Source organism: Antedon mediterranea, chromosome 4 (genome assembly GCF_964355755.1).
Source record: "Antedon mediterranea chromosome 4, ecAntMedi1.1, whole genome shotgun sequence".
NCBI classification, from domain to species: Eukaryota; Metazoa; Echinodermata; class Crinoidea; order Comatulida; family Antedonidae; genus Antedon; species Antedon mediterranea.
The window spans coordinates 35,337,650-35,362,398 of record NC_092673.1 but is presented as its reverse complement, the minus strand read 5'-3'; the positions used below and the strand labels follow the sequence as shown (position 1 = coordinate 35,362,398).

General features: G+C 33.4%; 2 protein-coding genes and 1 long non-coding RNA gene across 8 annotated transcripts in view; all 3 read right to left on the bottom strand.

Moving 5' to 3' along the window:
* Positions 1 to 11,368, bottom strand: part of LOC140047426 (FK506-binding protein 15-like) — an 85,283-nt gene extending 73,915 nt beyond the window's left edge. For 4 of the 5 annotated variants that reach the window (XM_072092450.1, XM_072092452.1, XM_072092453.1 and 1 more), the window contains exon 1: positions 930 to 1,075. In XM_072092450.1, the coding sequence (XP_071948551.1) occupies positions 930 to 991 (62 nt within the window). In that variant the 5' untranslated portion in view covers positions 992 to 1,075. Of the gene's footprint in view, positions 1 to 929; positions 1,076 to 11,313 lie in introns of those variants that run through there. The other variant, XM_072092454.1, reaches the window with a different exon arrangement.
* On the bottom strand, positions 3,848 to 7,599 carry LOC140046470 (uncharacterized). 2 transcript variants are annotated; one of them, XR_011844793.1, is made up of 4 exons: positions 6,361 to 7,599; positions 6,142 to 6,201; positions 5,416 to 5,490; positions 3,848 to 4,720 (listed from the first exon to the last, which is right to left on the bottom strand). It is a non-coding gene; the product is annotated as an uncharacterized lncRNA (long non-coding RNA). The 2 variants fall into 2 exon arrangements; XR_011844792.1 differs by having other exon boundaries at positions 6,142 to 7,596.
* Positions 7,723 to 21,117, bottom strand: LOC140047427 (iron-sulfur cluster transfer protein NUBPL-like). The gene is made up of 10 exons (XM_072092455.1): positions 20,915 to 21,117; positions 16,991 to 17,129; positions 16,366 to 16,400; positions 15,084 to 15,177; positions 14,628 to 14,667; positions 14,382 to 14,472; positions 13,605 to 13,698; positions 13,099 to 13,184; positions 12,519 to 12,639; positions 7,723 to 11,497 (listed from the first exon to the last, which is right to left on the bottom strand). Exons 1-10 carry the CDS (start codon positions 21,020 to 21,022, stop codon positions 11,337 to 11,339), a joined length of 969 nt encoding a protein of 322 aa, XP_071948556.1. The 5' UTR covers positions 21,023 to 21,117; the 3' UTR covers positions 7,723 to 11,336.
* Positions 21,118 to 24,749: the final 3,632 nt, after the last annotated feature.

The following is a 24,749-nucleotide window of genomic DNA, read 5'->3' as shown; positions in this document are numbered from 1 at the left end:
AACAGACAAAATCAAACGACGTTTACATCAAGTAATAAAAGAAAAGTTACAATTTATATGAAAACAGATGACATTTTTTAAAAGAAAAAATATAAAAATTACTAACAGAAATATTTAATAGCATCTAAAATAAATACTATGTCAACCTTGGTTGTCTTGTTAAAGTTTTTATAAGAGTTAGCTGTACATTACTGAACATTTTGATTATATTTGATGGATTTCTTATCTCGCAGTAATCGTTCAAGCACCAGCAATTGTAACCGGACAATCCCACGAACTAAACGAAAGACATTTGCTGACCGTTCGTTCGCCGTAGCAGGACCCAAAATTTGGAACAGATTACCAAGTCACATTAAACACTTAGATGACTATAATCAGTTTAAAAAACATTTAAAAGCACTATATTTCAAACAATGTTACGATACTAATTGATGTGAAGCGCCGCTGATTATAATTAAATGTTGTATAAATGTGCGCTATACAATAATAATAATACTATCGAGGCCGAGGCCTGTATGTAGTGTAAAAAGGTGTGTTCAGTCAGGCCAGATAAAAAACAGATACATTCAGGCTCCTAGTACCTAGCTAGCTAGGCTATATTTAAAATATTTTATCAAATCATTAAATTAATAATAATTTTTTATTTAAAATATTTTCTTTCTTCCTCCTTCCACACACAGGACGGACTCAATATTGTAAAAAGGCTATATACAGTACTAGCTAGGCTAGGTCCTCCGAGTCTTCCATATAACGCATACCCCCGCAACGTAAGGTCTAGGCCTAGCCTACTTTTACTAGGCCTAGGCCTAGTAGTATTTTGGCCCTTCTCTATAGAGCTCGGCCTACTCTCTACTACTACTACATTATCATTAGGCTAGAGCCTAGGCTAGTAGGCCTAGGCCTAGGCCTAAACTAGTTTTGATACTCACCCAGAAGACATTGTTGAGCCAAATTCTGATCCATCTTCATCATCGGCTCCTCCACTAAACATTTCAAACCTTTGATACTGATTTGTGACTTTATATGACAGATTTTTCAATACAATTCTTCCAGGTTGTTTCGTTGAACCTGGGAATTAAACTTCTGAAAAACCCATAGCACTCACGTGACTTTGTGATTTTGTGTAGACAACAAATTCCAATTTATTTGTTGACAAATTTGGTCGCCAGACCTTTTTTTATTTTGTATGTGGTAATATAAATTTCCTAATTATTTCCAAAAGAATAGCATAATAAATGTCAATAACATAACATATAATTTATTATTATGCACAACGATATTTTTGGTATTTATAATTATTAGTGAGTATTCGGCATCATATTATTCATGAATGTGTATAAAAAAAGTTTAAATATGAGGGCGCTGTTTGATTACGTAATGTTTGTTTACTTCTGGTTTGTGGATTGGACCATGGAGTATTGACAAGACACAAAATGGGCGGCATGATTACTTACACATATTCATTCTATTAACGTATGTTAAACACACAAGAGAAATGTTTTCAATTTCCAAAATGTGTGGAAAGAATAAATAAGATGAGTGCATCAATGATGAATGAAAACTATTTGAGGGTCATTCTTCAGTAAGTGTCTAATTTCAGGTTTATAAAAAATCGATTTTAAAATTTGCATTTTTTTAATTTTAAAAGTTTATTCAGATAAATGAACATGTATTACATTGCAAGCGTATGTTTGGCGCAATCTTTATTATATATTTCGTATTTTATTCGTATTTATAAATACATGGTTCTATGTTACTGTCATTTCCGTCACAATTATGGAATATACAAAGATAGAAAAAATAACGGTTCAGGAATTATAAAATTATTTCCATTATTAATTCTTTGATACTATATATTATTTTTGTCTCTATTAATCAAAAAATGATTGTTTTAACATTTATAAGTATGATGTTATACGTTCAAAACCATTTACTATTCCAAAAAATAATAATTTTCAGAAAATAGTAGTATGACTGTCACTGATGTTTTACAAAATTCTGTTGAACTAATATTACTATCCATTGACATAGTAGAAGAATATTGTTTATATTTCAATATACCACATAATTGCGTTCATTACTTAAATATTTTAGGATTTAAAAGGATAAAATATCCATGTGACGGAGATGAAACCGTGACGGATATGACAAACCTAAAAAATCATGTGACGGAGATGACTTTAAGATATGATTTGATTATGTTTATTGACCAAAGTCACATAGATATACAATGTAATAACATAATAAAGATATACAAAACAAAATGTACAACAAAAAAAGGCCCTGGCAATAACAAAAAGTCATATCCGTCACGGGCCGTCATCTCCGTCACAACGAAACATTGGGAAATGTGACGGAGCTGACCGTGACGGAGATGATGTATTTAGCATTGGACAGCCTAGGATCACATCGTAGGCATGTCTGACAGCGGAGACGGATTGCATACTTCTAGATACCGTGAATAACTTGTACTTCCAGTTGAAAAAAAACAGAAATTATAATTATTTAATGAGTTCTATACCGTTCGGATACGCAACTGTAATTTTTCTAAAACCTCGTTTTTTTTAGCTTTTTTCCTCTTTTATTGAAATTATGCGCGGCTAGTTTTATTTCAATATCTTCGCATGTTTACAACGCACAGTCAACTTTTTTCCCCGCCGTTAAACTGTAGACGGTACATTTAAATTATGTGATGGAAATGACACAAAACTGCGGGACAAGCTTTTTCCAAACAAAAACTTTAAAGTTTGAGATTTAATGTATGTAGAGATGTATTTCGAAGAATATAATCGCATGAAATCATGATTAACTAACTTTTTACAATATTTTCGATAACAAAAGTCCTGTTATCAAATATATACAGCGATCATAAAATTGAAGATGTACGATCGGGACATAGGATTTTAGGGGGTTGCCTGAAACATTTTTATAAAAATTAACAATATCAATGTAATTATCTTTGTTTTATGTAATTAATTATACATGTATTTACAATAATGTTGATTATGATTTAAGTCAAGAATTTTTATTTTTTAATGATGAATTTTCAGTCTCTATCCCACCAAAGTATCGGGACACGATTTTAGACACTTACTGAAGAATGACCCTTGAACGTATAATTATACCAGGGAGTTACAACAATTGAACTCCCTGATTATACTAAATGAGAAAACAAAATACGTAGAATTACAGAAAACCAAATAAAAATAATAATAATAATAATTTCAACCACAAACTATGGTGTGAAGTCAGAGATTCCCAATTACATGATTCCAGTAATGATGCTTATTGCCGATTCTCTATGTTTATTCTGTATGTTCATGTGGGTAAAAATAATGGGAGAACGAGAGATAGAGCCGATAATACGCCATGATCAGGGAGTTGTAAAATAACTTTCCCTGGTTGGTTGAATTTGTCTCTAATTAATTCCATTTTGGCAACTTAAATAATGGTAACAGTGCATATTTGCCACCATTCATTTCCGGAAATTTACTTGACTAATAATAATAATAATAATTCAGATATTCAACCAATAATCAATAAATAGCATGTGATTTCATCCTTCCAATTCACAGGAAACGCAACTATTTATTTTCATGGTTTAAGCAGACGCACAAAATACAAAACTTTGCAGGAGCATGGTTCCGAATGAAAACGAGAAACGTCCGTTAATTTTGTAGCTTTCTCCATCACTTTTCTAAAATATTGCTTCATACTTTTTTTCTTACTACTGTTCTTTTCAATATACCTAGTTTCAGAACATGTTATAAACATGAATTTTAAGTTTCATTTTTCGAGACCGATAGCATAAGACTTCAGTTGTTCTATGAATTCACAATATAGCAAAACAATTCAAAGTACAGCAGCAAAGGGAAGAATATTTATTACTAATGAAAACCTTTCGAACCAAAAAGATTTAACATACATTAATTTACTATAATGGCAATCACAGAAACAGGTCATATTAACATAATTATTTCTAATGAGGCCTACATACTATAACACAAAATTCTTTGAGCTCACTTTATGTTTTTAAGAAAAATGAAATGTCATTGCAAAAATATTTCATATTTGATACGAAATATTATGACATTCCACCTTATTTTTAAAACATAAAGTAATGAGCTTTCACATCAAGACGGTTAAGCTTGGTTTCCAGTAGCGATGCAATGTAACACAACTTATGCAATGTAAGAAAATGCCCTTCCACTCATTGTATTTTCCCCCGCCTGCGTGAAATCAAACCTGCGATATTTGCAGCACTGTTGCATCAATATGTAGCTGCGTTGCGTCGCTAGTGTGAACCATGCTTTAGATGGAAGGATACAGTAATTTATACAAAATATTAGTATAAGTACACTATACTCTGTTCTGTTCATTGTATGGACTGTCTTTGGTTGATGCCACTTTTAAGGTTATGATTAGGTGTTCATGGTGTTTACATGGGCACGTGTTTCTTGAAATTGATTTGTACTCGCTCTGTTATTTACTGTCATCCTTTTGCGTTTACTGTCCCGACTATCTGGTGTCCATACAGTGGATGTGAGACTAACTAGTTAACAAAAGAGTAAATATTCTCTGGAAAAATTGTTATCTAAACAGTTAAAATCTTCTGAATGTATCCATATTTATTTAACTGTTGCTGGTAGTGCTTAAAGATGGAAATATTTCAGTTATCTTGAAGACTCAAATTTTGCATTTTGTCTATTAGTATTATGTCCTAAAAAAAGAAAAGAAAAAGAATTTTTCAGTGTTATTTCACTTTTAAGCTTTACTATAAATATGTGACTCTCAGAACCAAAACTCTTACCAATTTACTGACCAGATTAATAAAATAAAACTTCAAATAGGCCATTTATAGTTTTAATACTTACGTAGAAAAAAACCAAAACAAAATAATATTCTCACTTTAATATAAAATTACAAAATAAGCAGTTAAATTCAACCAAAACCCAATTGACTATTGACTATTTCTTGCTTTAAATTACATTTTTTCAGGTTTTTTTTTTATCAAATTTTTGGTAAAAGTGAGTAACTCTTCACACACCAATCTTGCTTGTATTTTGTATTTTAAACTATGTATTTTATCTGTATTTTAAATGATGTGTTTTATTTGTATTTTTACAAAATGTTAACCTTTTAACTCATTTTTATATTTTTATGTGAATTTTTAACAAAAATAATTTCAAACCATGTACATATTTTACTGTGTTTGACTATGAATAAATAAATGAATGAATAACTATTATGTGATGAGAATGGCATATTCAACAAAAAATTGTTAAAAATTATTATTTTTTTAGAGGGCAACCATTCATCTTTAAAAGAAGAATTATGTAACTGTACTTGACTGTGAATATACTGAATGCACAAAACAAGTGTAAAACCTTTATCAGACATATTAAAATTACTTACATCTTCTATACGAGGACTGAAAAACTTATTTACTAGTCTTGTCCCCCAATGGACAATGCCTTGCTGAATTCTTCTCTGTGGAATTAATAAAAACATATACTTTCAACATGAGTATGTTTTTTATACAACAAACACATACCCGGCTCCTTTTCAACTTCCCTCGCTCTCTTGGTCATCACATGTTAATCTGTCAATGTATTTTAAGATTTGATAAGAGCATGTGGCGCAGTGTGTTGGACGTTGGATTGTGGGTTCAAATCCAATGCTCGTCACATTGCTTGCATCTTTGAGAAAAACACTTTACTAATACGATTGCCTCTCTCCACCTAAGTGTACAAATGGGTACCTGGTAAGGTCAAGACACAACTTTGCGCTGATTACTAGCTGCATTATGGTACAGGTTTCACAACAAATCGATGATATTATTATTATTTATTATAATAAAACATGGTTCTATCATAGGTTGATAATGGATATGCACATTTTCTGTTTTCAATCAAAATGCTATACACCAAGCCTTTAAACACAAAATGATGCAAGATATCTCAATTAGTGCTTATTTCAAAGAGGGCTCACCTCTATTTTAACATTATTACATAATGTTTAAACATAATGCTGTTGAACAGGTGTGGGAAAAAATCCACTCTAATCTCAACCATCACCTCTTCCACCAAGAATTGAGCAAATTAAACACTACTAACTAATATTTTGTTTTACATTACTTACCAATATATCAAAGAATCCCATGTTTTCTAGAGACTATGCTGCTTAACAAGAAAAGAAAACCTATGAAAAGGGAAAATAAAAAAGAATAAATAAATAAAAAGTGAATAACTAAATACAAATATTTTCTGGTACAAGTGATTTTCTGAAAAACTATAAGATGATTAATAATAATCATTATTTCAACATAAAAAAGAAACATTTTCTTTGAGCAGAACGTACCGTGGTGTTTATCTACTCCTGCCGTAGAGAAAAAGACCAAGCACATGGTAATTGCATAATACATTATATTGCTTTTTTTTCATAAATTAGTATTTTTTAATTGATTCTAAAATTCATTGAGTAAAATAATATTACAAATAAATACTATTTTTAGAATGACCCAAATTAAATTATCCATGCATCAAATTTAATTTTACAAAAGTTAAAATAAATTGCTGGTACTAGGTCAGTGTGACGTCAGTGTCACGTGTATGATAATATAGAGTTTAAATTTATATATAACAGGAAATGTAACTATGTATCAACAAATAAAGGAAACTATACTGCAATCAACCATTAATGTAGTACTACAAGGGAAAGCAGCCAGAAGTACACTCGACAAGGAAGTATTTTTATAGACTCATTATCGATCAATGGTAGTAAACATAAAGGTATGTCGTCATTTATACACAATGTACACTCATTATTGTTACCAAATGCATGCTCTGGTAATTTTATGACAATTGCCAGCTATTATATTAATGTAATCAACTATTACATCAAATTCATATTCATAGGCTGTAATGAATGTATCAAATTAGTAATAAACTGACATGAACAGGGCTCTCTTCTGGAAAATAAATGAATTGAATTGAATTAAACTTAGGGTAGGTAGGGAAAGGAGGAATCACTTTTTGCGTATGCTCAAACTATGAAAGATTCAATTCAATAGAAAAACAAAATCATGCAAGTATAAAAAGTGGTGTTTGTGTAAAGAAACTTTAATCCTACCTGGAAATGTTAACATTGTAAAAGTAAACAATGATATTATACAAATATAACAAGACTAACTCAAGCTGATCTGGAAACTATAGTATATCTCCAAATTACTGTGGGCTATATTTTGAACCATATCACAATAAAAGTCCTAGTCAATATTTGTTTTATATACCACACCACATACAATACAATTCAGAAGAAGCAAGGACAACATCAAGGCCTGCATTTGATAATTTATGCGATAAATATTCTAAAAGCATACTTTATTTGTTTCTTCATTTTAAGTGACCGCTGAACTTACTAAATCCTAAGTGCAGCGGTCACTTAAAATATACAAGTTGGCTACAACTGCAAGTTTATTTATTTATTTATTTATTTGGAATTACACCTTTAGATCGGTGGCACACTTAGCACAAAGGTGCATCCTTCACAATACAAAATATAACAATTAACAGAAAAGTAAAAAAAAGGCAAAAGCAACTATCAACCCCTATCCAACCCCCCCCCCCCCCCCCCCCCAATTTACATCGATACATACAGTAGATCATAACTTTACACTCATGGAATTCAGTAAATCATTTTTCGAAATTTCCATGCTTGTTTTAGGTATCTTTTACAAAAACTATCCAAAATATTTTCACACTCTTCATCAATTAAATTATCTGAGTATCCCAAAATATATTTAAGTTTGTCATTTTCATGAGAAGTATAAAAAGTATCAAACATATCTTTGTTGCCATTTCTATACATTTCCACATATAAATTAAATAATTCCTGATTACGTATATTATTTAAAGCTGGACAATTAAAGATGAAATGATGGATGTCTTCGTCCGAATTTGTACCGCATAATTTACATTTTTCATTATTATCAATATTCCAATTTGCAGTTCTATCATTCAAAGGTAGAGTATTTGAACGAGCTTTAAATTTTAATGCAGCACCTTCAAAATTAGTTTTATCAATTAAGTAATTTTCAAGTCCAGATTTTGATTTTAATGTTTCATAGATGTGGAGACTTGATTTATTTTGTAATTCAATTCTCCATTCATCTATCATTATATAGTTAAGTTTTCTTAAGATTTCAGAAATTGGAAAGTAGACTTCTTTATAATTTGAGAGAGTGGTGAAAATATTTTTGGATTCAAAATTACACTTCAAGAGAATATCGTTTATACAAGATAGAAACTTATACCTTAAGTCTTTAAATTCACAATTAAGTTGTAGCATTCCAATAAACATAATTTTTGGCCATCGATAGTTTTCCATCTTTATAATTCTATGGAAGTATTTTATACGAAGAGCGTTATGAATCTCGTTAATTGGAGACCAACCAAGCTCTCCATATAAGGCGGCACAAGGTGTATTTCGAGGTGCTTTTAAGATATAACGCGCCATTTGGAGCTGGAGTTAACAACCGACCATTGCATAAATAAGATTGTTGAACTTTAAAAAACACAGAAGACATAAATTAGATACTCAAAAATCTGTTTATTTATTTTTTTTTAAATCACAATGAGCAACATATTGCACAAAAAAAAATCATATCATCATTTATTTAAACAAATTGTAATTGCAAATCTCAATTACGTGTTGTATAACACTATAGCTACAACATGTATAAAGTGGGAGTGGTTTATTTCAGATTGATAAGCAGTCAGGTTTTAAGTCTAAATGCAAAATACTTAAATTTCATGCCACGCTTATCTCAGTTTAATTATGACATAATATGTACTAGGCATGGATGTAATCAAGTAGGGTGGCCATATCCTGAATACCCAACGAAGTCCATCCTGCCTAATTTTAAACCTGCAAACATGACCAAGAAACCCCTTGCTGGTAATTACAATGTTTACCCCCACCTCCTAGTCTCCCCTCTAGTCACATCCTTGTAGGCAATACTGAATCACAAGACATGATCATCACCCCTACCGGTACCCTACTAAGGTACAATACACGTAAAGGACTGTACTTAGATTTTTCATGCAGGCATTTATATTAGTTAATATCAAAAGTTAAATGTAATAATAATAATATTAATAATAATAATAACTAGAGGGTACTCCGAGAGTACAAACCTCCGACTACTGTAAAATTCCCTACATAAAATGTCCCCGGAAAATATATATATATATTTAAATTTTTTTTTTATTAGTTCTAAATGTAAATAGGCTAACGCACACTACCAAGTTGTAGATGAGAGTTTGGTGTAATGGTTATGTATCCAGCCTCTCACAGTTGAGATCGCTGGTTCAAGTCCTGCTGAGGTTTTTTTTTTTTTTGTGGACCTTGATCTTTGACCCTGACCCTTCAAAATTTAACCACAATTATATAAGTAATTGATCATTGTGGCTAAATTTGGTGAGAATCGGATAAAAACTGTGGTCTGTAGGCAGTAAAATAGTTTTTTGTTAGTTGTGACCTTGACCTATGACCTTTTCCCTTCAAATTCAAACTCGTCCGAGCTTTTGAGGCATAAATCATTGTGGCTAAATTTGGTGAGAATCGGATAAAAACTGTGGCCTCCAAGCTGTTCACAGACACACAAACACACAAACACACACACAAACATACAGGGGTGAAAACATAACCTCCTTGGCGGAGGTAATAATATCCTGGATTTATAAAGTGCTCAATGTTAAGAAACCTCTAACCTCTGTAAATATTATTACCCCAGTCATTTTTGGATCAAACACTTATGGAAACACTCCCATAATGCAGCTATTAATCAGCGCAAGGTTGTGTCTTGATCGAGGTGTACACCTGGGTGGAGAGAGGCAAAGTGTTTTGCCTAATGATACAAGCAATGTGACAATCGTGGAATCGGACTCACAATCGTTAGACCAACACAATGCTAATGGATGGCAGGTTTCAGTATGCCACATTGCTCTCTGGTATAACTTTTGAAATCCTTTCAATGGATTCATTCATCTACACCACCTTATGATCTGGGGCATTCCTGACATCCCATTATCCACAAGGAAATAGGATGACAAATTGGTTTAAATGTCTAAGCTCTCTTTAACCTTTTAAGTTAGTTTCAACATAAGCTAGAACAAACTCTGGATCTTAAAACCCTCTTAGTGCCACGGGCGGCGTTTGAAACCCCTGGGGACATGCGTTGAACACCCATAGTCGGCGTTAGACACCAATCGTACCTTCTGTGTTTGAGGGCGATAATCACTAACTTCTGCTTGTCTGAGGATTCTGGGATAGCTTTTATTCGATCAAGCGTAAAATTTACTTTCCAAAAATGTCAACGAAAATATTTTCGCTATGTGAAAATCTTTTGGAAATATTAATTAAAAACTGATTAATTAATCAAAATTACGTTGTTTGTGGATTACACGTTTCCCGTATCTAGTCAGACAACCGGAAATACTGACTTCTTTGTTGAAAAATGTGCAACGCGAGAAGGATTTTTTGTAGGCCCATGCAGCACGTTGTCAGAATTTACTCGCCTGAGCAACTTGCTTGTAGTGGGCATGTTCAGACTAACGATGGTGATAGGATGGTTTGATTGGGCCTAGGCTAAAATTATACGATGGCGGTTTATTTGAATAAAATAACTCGTATCTAACTCTCCTATTATTACTTTTGTTCAAGTAAATGTACAGTTATAGGTATGTATTATAAATATTTGTTTCTTGGGGTTTTCTAAATATCATTTTATTATCGTTTTTATACGATTTTTTTAAAGAAATTTTATTTAAATTTTTTTTAATTCATACATTTCATAAATAAAAATAAATCATACAAATATTCATTATACATCATTTTACAGGAAATTTAATAAGGAATATTTGTTTTTAGAAACATATTTTCATACATTTATAATAAAATGATGAAATTACTGTTTTAAAAATGTCAACTCCCTGGAGTACTATAAAAATGCTGTTCTGAAAAGAATTCGGTTGAGGGGAAATGGCTCTCTCTAGGGAATTCGGTACTAAGAGGGTTAAAGCATAATGTAACTGTACAAAAAATACAACAACAAATTGATACTATTGTTATGTCATGAACTATGCAACAGCAGATGTAATGTTGTTAATGAATAGTGACACAAACATATGACACATCAGATAATAACACACCAACATTGCAACAAACACAGTAGTTTGAGCTAGGCATGGCATGCAGGCTCATACATTTACGGATTAGCCCAGTCAGCTAGTGAAAAATAAACAAATAGACCTATCTTGATTCCTCTTTTACTGTCAGCTCTTAGATATAGGGTCTTTGTATTCTGGTAACCTCCTGACCACTTCATCGGCCAGATTCCTATATGCTTTTGCCTGGTCACTCTCAGGGTCAGACACAACAATCGGTGCACCTTCATCTGATGTTTGCCTGATACTTAGATGTAGAGGAATATCAACTGAGGGCAAAAAAGTATTTCAAAATTGTTTAGTCTATTAATGGTCAATGGAAAAACACACATTTTAAACTTGTCATCAAGTTATTAACTTGACATATTATATACACTAATGCAACATAGAGGAAGTACCATTTGACATTCAGATTCACGTAGCTTGTTGTAACAATTTATTATGGATTATGAATAATACCACCAAACTTGCGAGTTAGGATGACTATAACGAGGCATTTAATAAAAAGGCAAATTGCCTTAAAATGTAAATGTGACATGTTTCGAGAAACTATTCTCATCATCAGAACAGTAAACAACGCCTAGAGTGCTTATATACCAATAGGACATATTGTATGTAAAAAAGTAAGTAATTAGCATAATAAAACAAGGAATGTAGGCAACAACCAATCATATGGCAAGTGTGACGCCTAAGTTATAGATTTGTTTGTTCAAGGAAGGTTTACTCCACGAGATGTGAAGGGCTTCCTTGACCTTAAGTTTGAAAGCGGAATCTGCAGAATCCAGAACGGTGAAGCAACCCGCATTTCAAATCATTCAAAATTTCAAACTTGTTTAGTCTTAAGGACCCTGTCCCTGATGTGGTCCGCTCTCGTGTTGTATATAAATTTAAATGTATGGGATGTAATTCCATGTATATTGGTGAAACCAATAGACGGTTATCAATGCGGGTGCGTGAACATTTCAGGGACAAGGCTTCTCACATTTTTCAACATCTGCAGGATTCAGAACGGTGTAAGGCCCTCGCTAATGCGGGTTGCTTCACCGTTCTGGATTCTGCAGATTCCGCTTTCAAACTTAAGGTCAAGGAAGCCATCCACATCTCGTGGAGTAAACCTTCCTTGAACAAACAAATCTATAACTTAGGCGTCACACTTGCCATATGATTGGTTGTTGCCTACATTCCTTGTTTTATTATGCTAATTACTTACTTATTTACATACAATATGTCCTATTATTATGGATTGTAATAACTAAAGGTGTCTTGTGTTGTTATTACATATAGTTTTACCTAGTGTATCTAGACCCAGCTCCTTAGCTACCACCTTTGCACCATCATGACCAAATATATGGGTGCTGTGTCCACACTTAGGACAGTTAAATACACTCATGTTCTGCACCAGACCCAAAACCTACAAACCAATATCACATGACAAAAATAAATACAAATGTAGACCGACTACATAAAAATCTGACATTCAGAGGTTATTGCAAATATTCAGAATGCCTATGGTTTTCTGTACAATGCTATAGATAACCATTTAAATTAATAAAAGTTGTTTAGGGTCATAATAAATCTTACAATTTCTATTACTAGTATTATTATGACCAATATACATAATCAACAGTGTAGATCGGGAGGGGGGGGGGGGACTGTGTGGCCAGGGGGGAGGGGATGGTCCTTTTTCTTTTAGACAGCAAGCATCTAAAATTTGTATAATGTAGATACTTCCCATAACACATTTCAGAAACTCTTTTAGAAGGTTTTTTTTTAAATTTCTCTTGATTGCTTATTTTTTCTATATTTGCATGCTACCATTTGTATGCGTGTGTGTATACAATACAGAATCAATCATCAACATTATACTTACTGGTATATCAACTTTCTTGAACATCTCTGCTCCTCGTCTTGCATCCATCAAAGCAATATCTTGTGGAGTGCTTACAATAACAGACCCTATAAAAACAGTCAAAGGATATCCATCAATTGAAGAGCTAAATAAAGTTAGCCAATATCTTGTGGCGTGCTTACAATAACAGACCCTATAAAAACAGTCATATAACATATCCATCAATTAAAGAACTAAATAAAGTTAGCCAATATCTGTATTATCTGGTATCTTTGACATGTGTATAGATGACCAAGAATTGCTGAACACATTCAGCCATTTCACAAAAATTGATTTATGTTCTGCTGTGTGGGGGAATCAGAAATTTCCTCAGCACTATATAAAAGCACTGTTAAGACTATGGCTATTATAATATAGATAAATATTAATTATAATTTAATAGTATTAACACATGAAAGTTTCCTATTTCATGAAACAACTGCAAACTCTTAAAGCTGAATATTTGACTTTAGAACAGTAAGACATACCATCGACTGGGATAAGTTGTGACATTGACAGCTGTGTATCACCTGTGCCAGGAGGCATGTCGACCACCAAGTAGTCCAATGGGCCCCATGACACCTGTAGTAAAAGAAATTATTATTATTATTAAGTAAATTCATAATTTTATTCAGTGGCCTTGGGCAGAACATTGACCAATTAAAACTGGAGAAGGGTTGGTGGGGTTGGGAGATCATGTGGTATCAAAATGATCAGAATTGTACTGGTTTTAAACCACCCTGGGGTGGGGATAGGTGGGGATACTTCAGCTCTGATGTTAAATCACTCTGTAGTTGGGGGATGGAGTGGGAATACTTCAGCTCTGATGTTAAATCACTCTGTAGTGGGGGATGGGTGGGGATACTTCAGCTCTGATGTTAAATCACTCTGTAGTTGGGGGATGGAGTGGGTATACTTCAGCTCTGATGTTAAATCACTCTGTAGTTGGATGGAGTGGGGATACTTCAGCTCTGATGTTAAATCACTCTGTAGTTGGATGGAGTGGGGATACTTCAGCTCTGATGTTAAATCACTCTGTAGTTGGGGGATGGAGTGGGGATACTTCAGCTCTGATGTTAGCGCTATATTATCCTGATATAACAATGTAAATAATTAAATATGTGGTGAAATTCAATTCAATTCATCATTATTGTTCTATATTTTAGTTTATAAATCAGAAAATATATGCATGTTTTAAAAGTATAAACTATAATGCTGGAGGTATCCTAGAAAAAAGGACAGAAGCAATGTATGTTTCCCAATACCTGTCTAATCAACTTTTCAACAGCTGACATCACCATTAGACCTCTCCACACAATAGGTGATGTCTCGTCCACCAGAAATCCCATTGACATACTACATATAACACATAAAACATTCATTAGCATATATAAGGTATCTGAGCGCTAAACATTTACTTAATAAATGGTGATTACATAAAAAAAAATAATAGGTTTATCCACCAAATACATGAAACAGATGTTTTGTATATAAATACAAAATAAACATACCAGGTTATTCCAAAGTTGGTTAATGGCCTCATGAGATTTTCTGGAAAAAAAACATTGAATTTATTTAAATTTACATACTATGATGCATGGTACATTAACTACTGACCACAGACAATTTTCCAGAACACTATTTACTGTAACAACATATTTCCAAAGAGTGAAAGTCGCTGTCCTCCTCCACAAAGTCTTGAAATATGACAACTATCCTGAAATCTGACAAGATTTGAACCCATGACCCAGTGCATCATCAACACCACCACTGTTGCTATTATTTTTGTTAAACTTCAATTTTAAATGTTTTATTTGAGATTGCAATAAACTTTCTTTGTATCATTATCGTTGCTATTACTAATTAATATGTAGTGCAATAAATAATAACAATTAACATATAAATATTGCACTTGTTTCACCATCTTGAATTTTATTAAATATTTAACAAATAAAAAGTAAGCATACTGTTTGTTAACTCAGGTTGCTGACCACTTAAGTTCATCATTCTTGGAATTGAAGGTCCATAAATATCAGCATCTAGGAGGCCAACAGAGGCGGACTATAATATAAACACAAAAAATGCACACACTTTATAAAGATCTTATTGAAAGGATAATGTCTTAAAAGTTAGTAGTTAGGGAGTAGCAAAAAGCCAAGTAGGCTACTAAAAAAAAAGGGATAAATTACTGTTTATTTTGTGTAAATTTAAAAGTACATTTGTACATAGTACAGAGTTTTAAGTTAAATTCGGAGTTATATCAATCATATACACATAAGTGGTGTGACTGTGTGTAGGCTACAAGAAGCCTATAAAGCTCTCTCAGTAATTGTTTAACTTCAATGATGAGAACCGTTGTTTTCAAGGCAGTTTAGTTGAAAAACTTTCCATTAATTGCGGTTACAGTTTGAATTTATTTATTTACTTACACTATCATCAAGTATCATTTATTATCATTTGTTTTAAGAAAAAACATAGAAATTCTGTTTGCTCTGTTGGCGGAGCACAATATCCAACGATAGAGATATTATAGTTCACTATAAATATCTCTATGATCCAACGGACACAACACAAACTCAAAAACAAAAACATTACAAAAAAGTGTCTACATGATGTTTAAGGCTCTAATAGATCCTGGAAAGAAACTATTTGTAAATCGTGCCTTATTGGCCTTAATAGAACGAAATCGCCGACCGCTGCACATCAACTGGAACATACTAGAGGCCGGATGAAATTGATCATCTTTGATAGCCACTGCCTTTTTCAGAAGACGATCCGAAAATATGTTCTCCAAAGGCAATTGTGCAGATCCAATTATACGCGATGCAGTCTTGACTATTCTATTTAGGTCACGCTTTTCATTTTTCGGTAGTGCTACCGAACCATACCGTTAAAGAATACGTTATGACACTCTCTATAACTGACCCATAGAAGGACGACATTATTTCAGAGTTTATACCAAATGATCTAAGTCTACGTAGGAAGTAGATTCTTCTTTGGGACTTTCTAATAATGTTACGTGTGTTAATATGCCACTTCAGATCATTTGAAATATAAATACCCAAGAATTTAAATTCTTCTACAAACTTGTCTGATATACCATTAATAAATATTGGATATTTGACATTAAGTGATTTACGGAAGTCTACAACCATTTCTTTGGTCTTGGATACATTCAAGAACAGATTGTTTTTGGGTACTAATTAATACTTAAAATATTGTTGTTGCGATACGACTGTTTTTACATACCTTGTTATTTGTAGCGATACCAAGAGCAAGATTGACTATAAAAATAAATAAATATAAATATTGATCAATTTGATATGTATTGCTTTCAAGGGATGTGCACTTATTTACTTTACTTATTTATTACTTAATATATACAGTATGCTATTATTATTTTTAAATACTAAACTCCACAAATAAAATAAAACTTTTGTTATGCACAGTTGTCTGTGAGAATTACATTTGCGGTACTCAATAAATGCCTTAAATAGGATAATTTCTAAGAATCAAGATTGTAACAGCAAGTAATTGGCTTTGTCATGGGAGCCAACTTGGTCTCTTGTATGACATGCAAATAGTAAATAACACAACATGCCACCAAACACAAATCAAAGCTATAGTACAACACACACCTACTGTAAGGGCGCGCCATTTAGAGGGTTAGGTTCAATTATATTTACGAGTGAAATTGGATATTTAAGAGTTAAACGTGCATGTGTCTAGGATAAGCGTGTGTATAGCATTGTGGTGCGGTGTGACATGGCGCACTGTGAGACGTGTGGTGCGATGTGCGACGTATGGTGCGCTGTGTGATGCGCTGTGTGGCATGTTTGTTAGTTAGCTGAACCCAAATAATCTTGTCCATCACCTGCTGTTGTTGATTTTCCTACACCACCTTTCCCAGAAGCCACAAGTATAACCTGCTTCACTCCTGCAATTGGCCATTTTTTTGGTAGACCTTTTTCTTTCAAATGATTTGCTTTGCTTTTATCTCCACCTTGGATACCCTAGAATGCAAACAAATTAATTATTTAACTATCATGAATCACTCAATCAACACATTTTGAAATTCACAACAAATGTTCAAAATTCTTCTGCCCGTGATCATATCAGTCCAGTTTTAGTAATCGACATGATGGATTCGGGAGATTAGATGATAGTAGTTTGAGAAATTAAGCCCTCGAACAAATCGTGATGGGTTGAAACGTCTGATAACTATGGCATTAAAAAATACTAATTTTCATGCATGGTCGACTGGCAGTGCCTAGTATACAAAACTTTTATATTTACGGTTGACCATGGCCATGCCGATAGCGTTTCCAAATGGATATGTTATGCGCGATTTGAACGATTTGCGCAATTTGAAATTGCGCAAGAATTTTCTTGCGCAATATTAAATTGCACAATCAACTTGCGCAATTTCAAATTGCGCACAAAAATCCTTGACCAATTTCAAATTGCTGTGCACAATTTGTAAATTGCGCAAGATAGTTCTTGCAATATGACACCTTTGCGCAATTTGAAACCGAACTGTTTGTATATTTTTATTATTGTACTCATTTGTTGTTGAGAATGGTTCCGAAAGGTCGATCTTCTTTGTTATTAAATTTAATTTTTAAGTTAAATATTAATAGTAAGTAAACGTACGAAGCCCCATTGATAAACGTCTAATAATTCGTAATAATTATTGTTTCTAAAAAAATCCAATCGTTATTAGTATTATTAATCGTCATTAGTACTGATATTTGAATTGAAATTATTATATTACTATTGGTATTTATTATGCCTTCTTCTCATATATGTGTGAATATGGTATTTTATAGAACCATTGGGAATTCGAGATTTTTTTTATTCAGAAAATTGAATGAAAATTCGAGAGGGAGGCTCCCGGGAGCATAAGGAAATGCGATATTATCTTTAATTTTGAATCATTCTTAGAAATTACTATAAAAATATGGGCGGGGTGTCACGAAACCTAAGACCATGAAAGCTAAGACCCCCTAAGACCTAAGATCACGAAAGCTAAGACCCAAGAACTAAGATTACAAATTCTAAGATATACTACAGCTTAAAAACAATACTTGTTTATCCATACATAATTTTAAACACAGTAGGTTTCATTTATTACCATAAATATAATTAAATACCACCGCAAAACATAGATAAACTCACATTATTTTCGCCCGTTGAGTAAATGTATGTTTTTTCTTTACAACAAACAAACTTGACGGGTTGTTTGTTGGTATATATTTACTCCATTGTGTTGGTTCAGAGGATGTTTTTCTTTCGCACCTGCCTTTCTTGTATTTTGACTATTTGTTAAAGCCCCATTCCCTACGTTTTTTAGATCTAATTTAAGATCACAAACTATATTGAATGTAAAAATAATACTATATGGTCCTATTGCGATAACTTTTTTACTCTTTAACACATTGACTGCCAAGGCATTTTCCGTAATTTCTGTCCCAGTGCCAAGTCCCGTTTACATATTAAATTACAGTTTGAAAGTGTAACATCTGGTCACAGACTATCATGATGTCATTCAAAATACGATGGCGGGAAAAACCGTTGAGACGTATAAATACGTCACTGGCAATGGTCCAACAATTTTATTGACTTTGCCAGGAACGTAAATATACGTCGGGGATTTTCCGCGCTAAAATCGGTCAAACCTATCATCGAGAGATAAAAACAGTAAACCACACTGAATCATTTCATCCTTTATTATTTTTATTTACTATTAGCGCAATTTATGACATGTTTGAGATGATTATATTGAGTGTGAGGGCGCCATCGTATCAACCATATTCAATGCATGAGGGAATAAACACAAACAAACATATGACATTTATTTTTAGATTATCGTTTACGTACATCATTCATAAACTGCCATGCGATAATTCCTGTTCCAATCACCACTGCCAGCGATTCTACATACAATACAAAAGTGCTACGATTTTGACGTAGTATTACGTCTTGGCAAGTAGCGACACGCAATTTTTGACGTATAAATACGCCGTGGCAGTGAACGTGTTAAACGGTTAAAAATGTAAAAAATAAATCGATTCTAATAATTATAGCGGCCCGCTATAAATCCCAAAATGCATTGCGCGCGGATTGATATTTTTGTTTTTCACCTGTAATTCGCCCACTTTTCGATCGATCGTGAAGCCAAAACAAATGGAAGACTCCTAACTTTTCAGCGAAAATACCGGGTTTTCCCCAATTTGTATCAACGGAGTCTGGCAAAAATAGAAAGACAATTAATGCAGCAACTATACAACGTCAGGCTAGGTATATAGCTAGCGTACGATGTTCGTACGTTATCGATGTTTACCAGCTAGGCCTACAAAACTAAGCCTAGCTAGGCTAGGCCTAAGACCGTCCACGAGAGGTCGATCGCCGCGAGCTACTTAGGTAGTGCATTGTTTCTCACTTTTTATCATAATTTACCATAAAACGTACATTTAAGACAAGGAATGACATGGTTTAATGTTTTTAAAGTGATATATATGTATTATTTTCCAAAAAACGTCCAAAATTGCAGGGAAGGGGTCTTTAACTAACTTTATCTTGAATACCACACTTTAAAATTAGGACTTATAAGTACTTTCAGAAGGAGAAACACATAAAAACAAATAAATAAATCCTCTGAATTGATGATTTTACAGACGTGTTTCTTTGTATACTGTAACTCCTCCCATGCTCAATGTTTTTGTTTCTATGGAGCGCCAAATGAGCAAAAATAATAGTACAAGTATAAAAACAGAAAGAAAACGAAACAAAAAAAACTTATTATCATGATTTTTAAATTAAAATTTATTTGCGAGTATTTATTTCTTCGTACTAGCATGATTATACTATTATCATTACAATTTTAATTTTACATTGTTCTATCCACACTGTAGATGGACTCCACAGAGTTTTCAGCCCTCTATATAATTTTGCTCTTTTGACGTTCCATAGAAACAAAAACATTCAACATGGGGTCGGCCTACTGTTAGGCTAGTCATGCGAAATTCGCAAACAGTAGCGTATGTGTGCGAGAAAAACGTCTGTAAAATCATCAATTTAAAAATGTATTTGTTACTTTTTATTTGATTCTTTTTTATAAAGTGCTAATTCTAAGGTGTGGTGTTCAGAATAAATGTTGGGAGTTAATACAAGGCAGGTGCGAAAGATAAATATTTGTAATCTTATTTCTTGGGTCTTAGCTTTCGTGATCTTAGGTCTTAGGGGGTCTTAGTTTTCGTGGTCTTAGGTTTCGTGACACCCAATATGGGCGTGCATGATTTCACAATCTGTCTAAAAACCTTGCGCAATTTGCAGATTACTAATACGCAATTTAATACGTTGCTTGCGCAATTTGAAACACATGTTTCAATTCAAATTGCGCAAGGAATTGTTTGCGCAATTTAAAATTGCGCCAGAAAATACTTGCGCAATTTCATATTGCGCAAATCGTTCAAATCGCGCATAACAGATACATCACCAGTCCTACTACCCACATACGGCATAATTATATTTATCCATATTGTGGTCTAGTTTTTGGCCATACACGACGATACAGTATTTTCATGAATTCAGACGATAGGTCTAAGTCTAGACTCAAACACAATTATTTAATAGTTACATGCCAAAATATTGCTGAATAGTGACAATAAAATAATAATTTAGGCTAGCCTACTAGCCTAGTTTACTCTATTTATTAGTAGCTAGGAGATGGCGCTAAATAGTCGTATAAAATAATATTATTCATAACCACATAGTAAACATTGAAATCTATAATTACCAAAGGATTCGCATGTGATGACAAGTTCTTTTTATGAATACAAGAAAAGAATGACTTTAAACATTGTTTACTACTTCCGAAAATGCGCCTAGGCCTACATGATAACATCCTATCTGCTTTGATTTCCACGTGCGCCCTGCACACACTCCCCGGCGCGCCCCAGAGCGTATTCTGACGACTGGAGCATTCTCTAATTCTCTACGGAGCGCCATTTATGCCTTTATTAACTTCAATAATAGAAATAGTACAACGTTAACTGCTCAAGTGGACCCAATTTAGCACCAGGGTAGCACAGTGATATAAAATAGAAATAAAAGTCACTACTTTTAATATCCTTTCGTATATACCCATATCACAAACTGACAAACAGAAACATCTTGGCATTCATATTGATTCAAATTTATCTTTTTCTTTTCATGTAAATAAACTCCGTTCCAAACTGGGCTTGTTCATCTCCATCTTATCGCGTGCTCGGTCATTTCATTAACAAACACACATCCATACTCCTCTATAACACTATAATCCGCCCACACATTGACTATTGATGTAGTGTTTGGGGAATCAGATCGAATATTGACCGAATACAGACCATTCAAAATAGAGCATTTCGCATTATCCTTAAAGGTCATCCTCTCACACCACGAACTAATATTTTCATACAGTTCAAGATCGCATGCATCTACAACTGGGCTGCCTTGCCTACAGGTCTGCAAATGGTCTTGCTCCGGAATAGCTTGCCCTGCGTCTTGCCAGAATTCCAAATCATCGATGTACCCGAAGTGTCAGTAAGAGGAAATTTGTCGTCCCTTTCCCTAAAACTGAAACTTTTAAGAACAGCTTCATCTATAGAACACCAACATACCTGAATTTGCTACCCACCAAACTAAGGAATGCGGTAACAATAAATAATTTTAAGTCTGGTCTAAAAAAATATTTAATCCCAAAAGAAAAAACTCATATATATTATATATTTTTATATTTTTTTAACATAGTTCATCCGTTTTTTCATATATGTTTTTGACTGTCTGCATATGCGCGCAGTTTAGGGTCACCCTCACAAAATAAGGTTTAATAAAAAAAATAAAATAGAAATAAAGTCACTAAAGTTTAATATCTTTTCGTATGTTAATACAATGTGCTCAAGTGAACACAATTTGGCCCCAGTGGAGCACAGTGATATAAAATAGAAATAAAGTCACTAAATTTTAATATCTTTTCGTATAAAACACTGTGCTCAAGTGGACACAATTTGGTACCAGGGGAGCAGTGATATAAAATAGAAATAACGTCACTAAAGTTTCAATCTTTTCGTATGTTAATACTAATACATTGTGCTCAAGTGGACTCAATTTGGCGCGAGTGGATTTTTTTAAAATGGAAAATAATGAATATTCTTTTATTTTGAAAGAGAGATATTTTGAGGATTGTAAATGTCAAGTGGACCTTTTTTAAAATCAGAAACAACGGTTGCATAGACATTTTTTTTCAATTAAATAGACTGCCATAAAACCTCGAAAAGAAGCCCATGTGCTCCTTCATTTTTAGTACCGGTACTCTTTTATTTACATGATTTGAAAAATCTTCTAATGTAAATAATTAACAGCATCAAAATTTAACAGTGTTGCGTGTTGACTTCGAATGACTAACATACCATCTTCACCATAATACACCTGCACCATAATACACCTGCACCATAATACACCTGCACAGACTCTTTTGCATAACAACACACGCACATACCAAACTGTTTAAAATAGTGCTACAAGGTACCCGAAAATGACATCTATTATGTTTTCAAACAACATGCATAAGAATCTTCAGTACCCCACCATGCTTGGGGCTGAGCAAAGACAATAAAGGCGACTGAGCTAACTGATCATTTTGATTTTATCAAGGTTGATAGGATATTTATGATGTAATGATGAATTACGTAATACACGTATAAATAGACAGCTGTTCAGTCATGTGTCAGTTTGTGGTGCAACGGGTAATGCTCAGTTTTGAGTAGTATCACCTAGGGTTCGAACCTCTACAGATATTTTTTTTATAAATATTGTTTTTTTTTAAGAGAGATATTTGGAGGGTTGAAAATGTCAGGCCTAGGCAAGTGGACCTTAAATCATAAACAAAAGTGTATGGCATTCATTTTTCTATTAAATAGACACCATAACACCCCGAATGTTCCTAATTTTGTAGTACTCTTGGGTACGATGGCTTCTTTCCAACGGATAAGCTTATTTTCCACATGGGGTTCTTTTCAAGATTACTGTTGTAAACTAAAGGAGGGGAGTTTCTAGATTCCCGCCCGGAAAATTGTATCTTTACATGATTTGAATTTCTAATAAAGATTAACAAAATCAAAATTTAACTTTTAAATTTAATTTTGTGGCGTGTTCACCGCGTAGGACTAACAACACCATCTTCCCCATTACACCTGCACAAACTCATTTGCATAACAACGCAGGGCTTACCAAACTGTTTAAAATAGCTACAAGGTCCCCAGAAATGACACCTATAGTATTTTGAAACATGACATATAAGAGTCTTCACTACCCCACCACGATTGGGGCTGAGCAAAGACAATTTTGGAAAAAATATTTATTGAAATATGAAATTAAATATTTATTAAGTCTCCAGTTAAGCTCACCATGGTTGGGGCAGAGCTAAGAATGAAAGCTTAGTCCCCGGAAATTATGAAACGACCAGCCGGCCATACAATGGTGATTGTTACCCAAGTGTGAGACATGCAATGCACGCGGCCGTCCGTGACAGTAATTCAACAAAACAAAATTATGAAATACAAACAGAGCTAGCGCACAAAAGCCTGCTTACTAATTTTAATATTTCTATAATTTAGAAAACAATAACAATTATCAGCTTTGATAATTATAATGTTAAATTTCAACTATCCAGATGCGAATTTTAGGTTGGGTTTTAAAAAAACTCGACTTCATCACATATGCTTCAATTTCGAAGATCTGCTTAAAAAAAATTTAAAACTTTTATTCACAACATATTAGTAGGCCTATAATACAATATCTTGCATGAAACGGATATTTAAAAATACACTATAATGTGTAACGGTAGAATTACAATTCTAATGTAAAAGATTAACAAAATAAAAATTGAAAAGTGTTGTGTGTTGATCGCGAATAACTAACAATACCATCTTTCCCACAGCACATGTGCACACTCATTTGCATAACAAACGCACGGCATACCAAACTACGATAAGATAAAATTAATTCTCTTCTAAACACGTAACGAAGAGAATTAATTCCCTTTTTTTACATTAAAATAAATTGAGGGCGCTAAACATAAAATTTAAACCATCAAAGCAGTTGGCGAGAGCCAAAAAAAAAGATGGTAAATGTGCTCTCCCTGCCTCAGCACTAAGGCCCTGCCACAGCCTTTTGGGGTCGTTTCCACCACATCACCAGATGCATTGATGTTTTCGCCTCATGATGTGTGGTGGACGTATGATCTGTGAACCCCAAACACAGTGGCTCGCATAGCCTTAACTCTATTCCACCGACCAGCTTGGGAATCGAACCCACGACATACGTGTGTTAACACGACGCTCAGACGACTGAGCTAACTGATCATTTTGGTTTTAGCAAGGTTAATAGGATATTTATGACGTAATGATCAATTACGTAATACACGTATAAATAGACTATTATCAGCTTTTCACTCATGTACTTGGTGGCGTAACGGGTAATGCTCAGTTTTGAGTGCTATCGGCTGGGGTTCGAACCTCGACGTGTTTTTTTTTTTTTTTTATGAATATTGTTTTTTTTTAAAGAGAGATTGTATTGTCGAACATGTATGGTAC

Bases quoted from the DNA above. Each gene is read 5' to 3' on its own strand.
- LOC140047427 (XM_072092455.1), bottom strand. From the start codon at position 21,022: ATGTTATCATGTAGGCCTAGGCGCATTTTCGGAAGTAGTAAACAATGT. The intron at 14,473-14,627 runs GTATGTTTATTT...TGTTATATGTAG, and splicing joins ACCAACTTTGGAATAACCTG to TATGTCAATGGGATTTCTGG. The intron at 12,640-13,098 runs GTAAGTATAATG...ATTGGTTTGTAG, and splicing joins TCAAGAAAGTTGATATACCA to GTTTTGGGTCTGGTGCAGAA.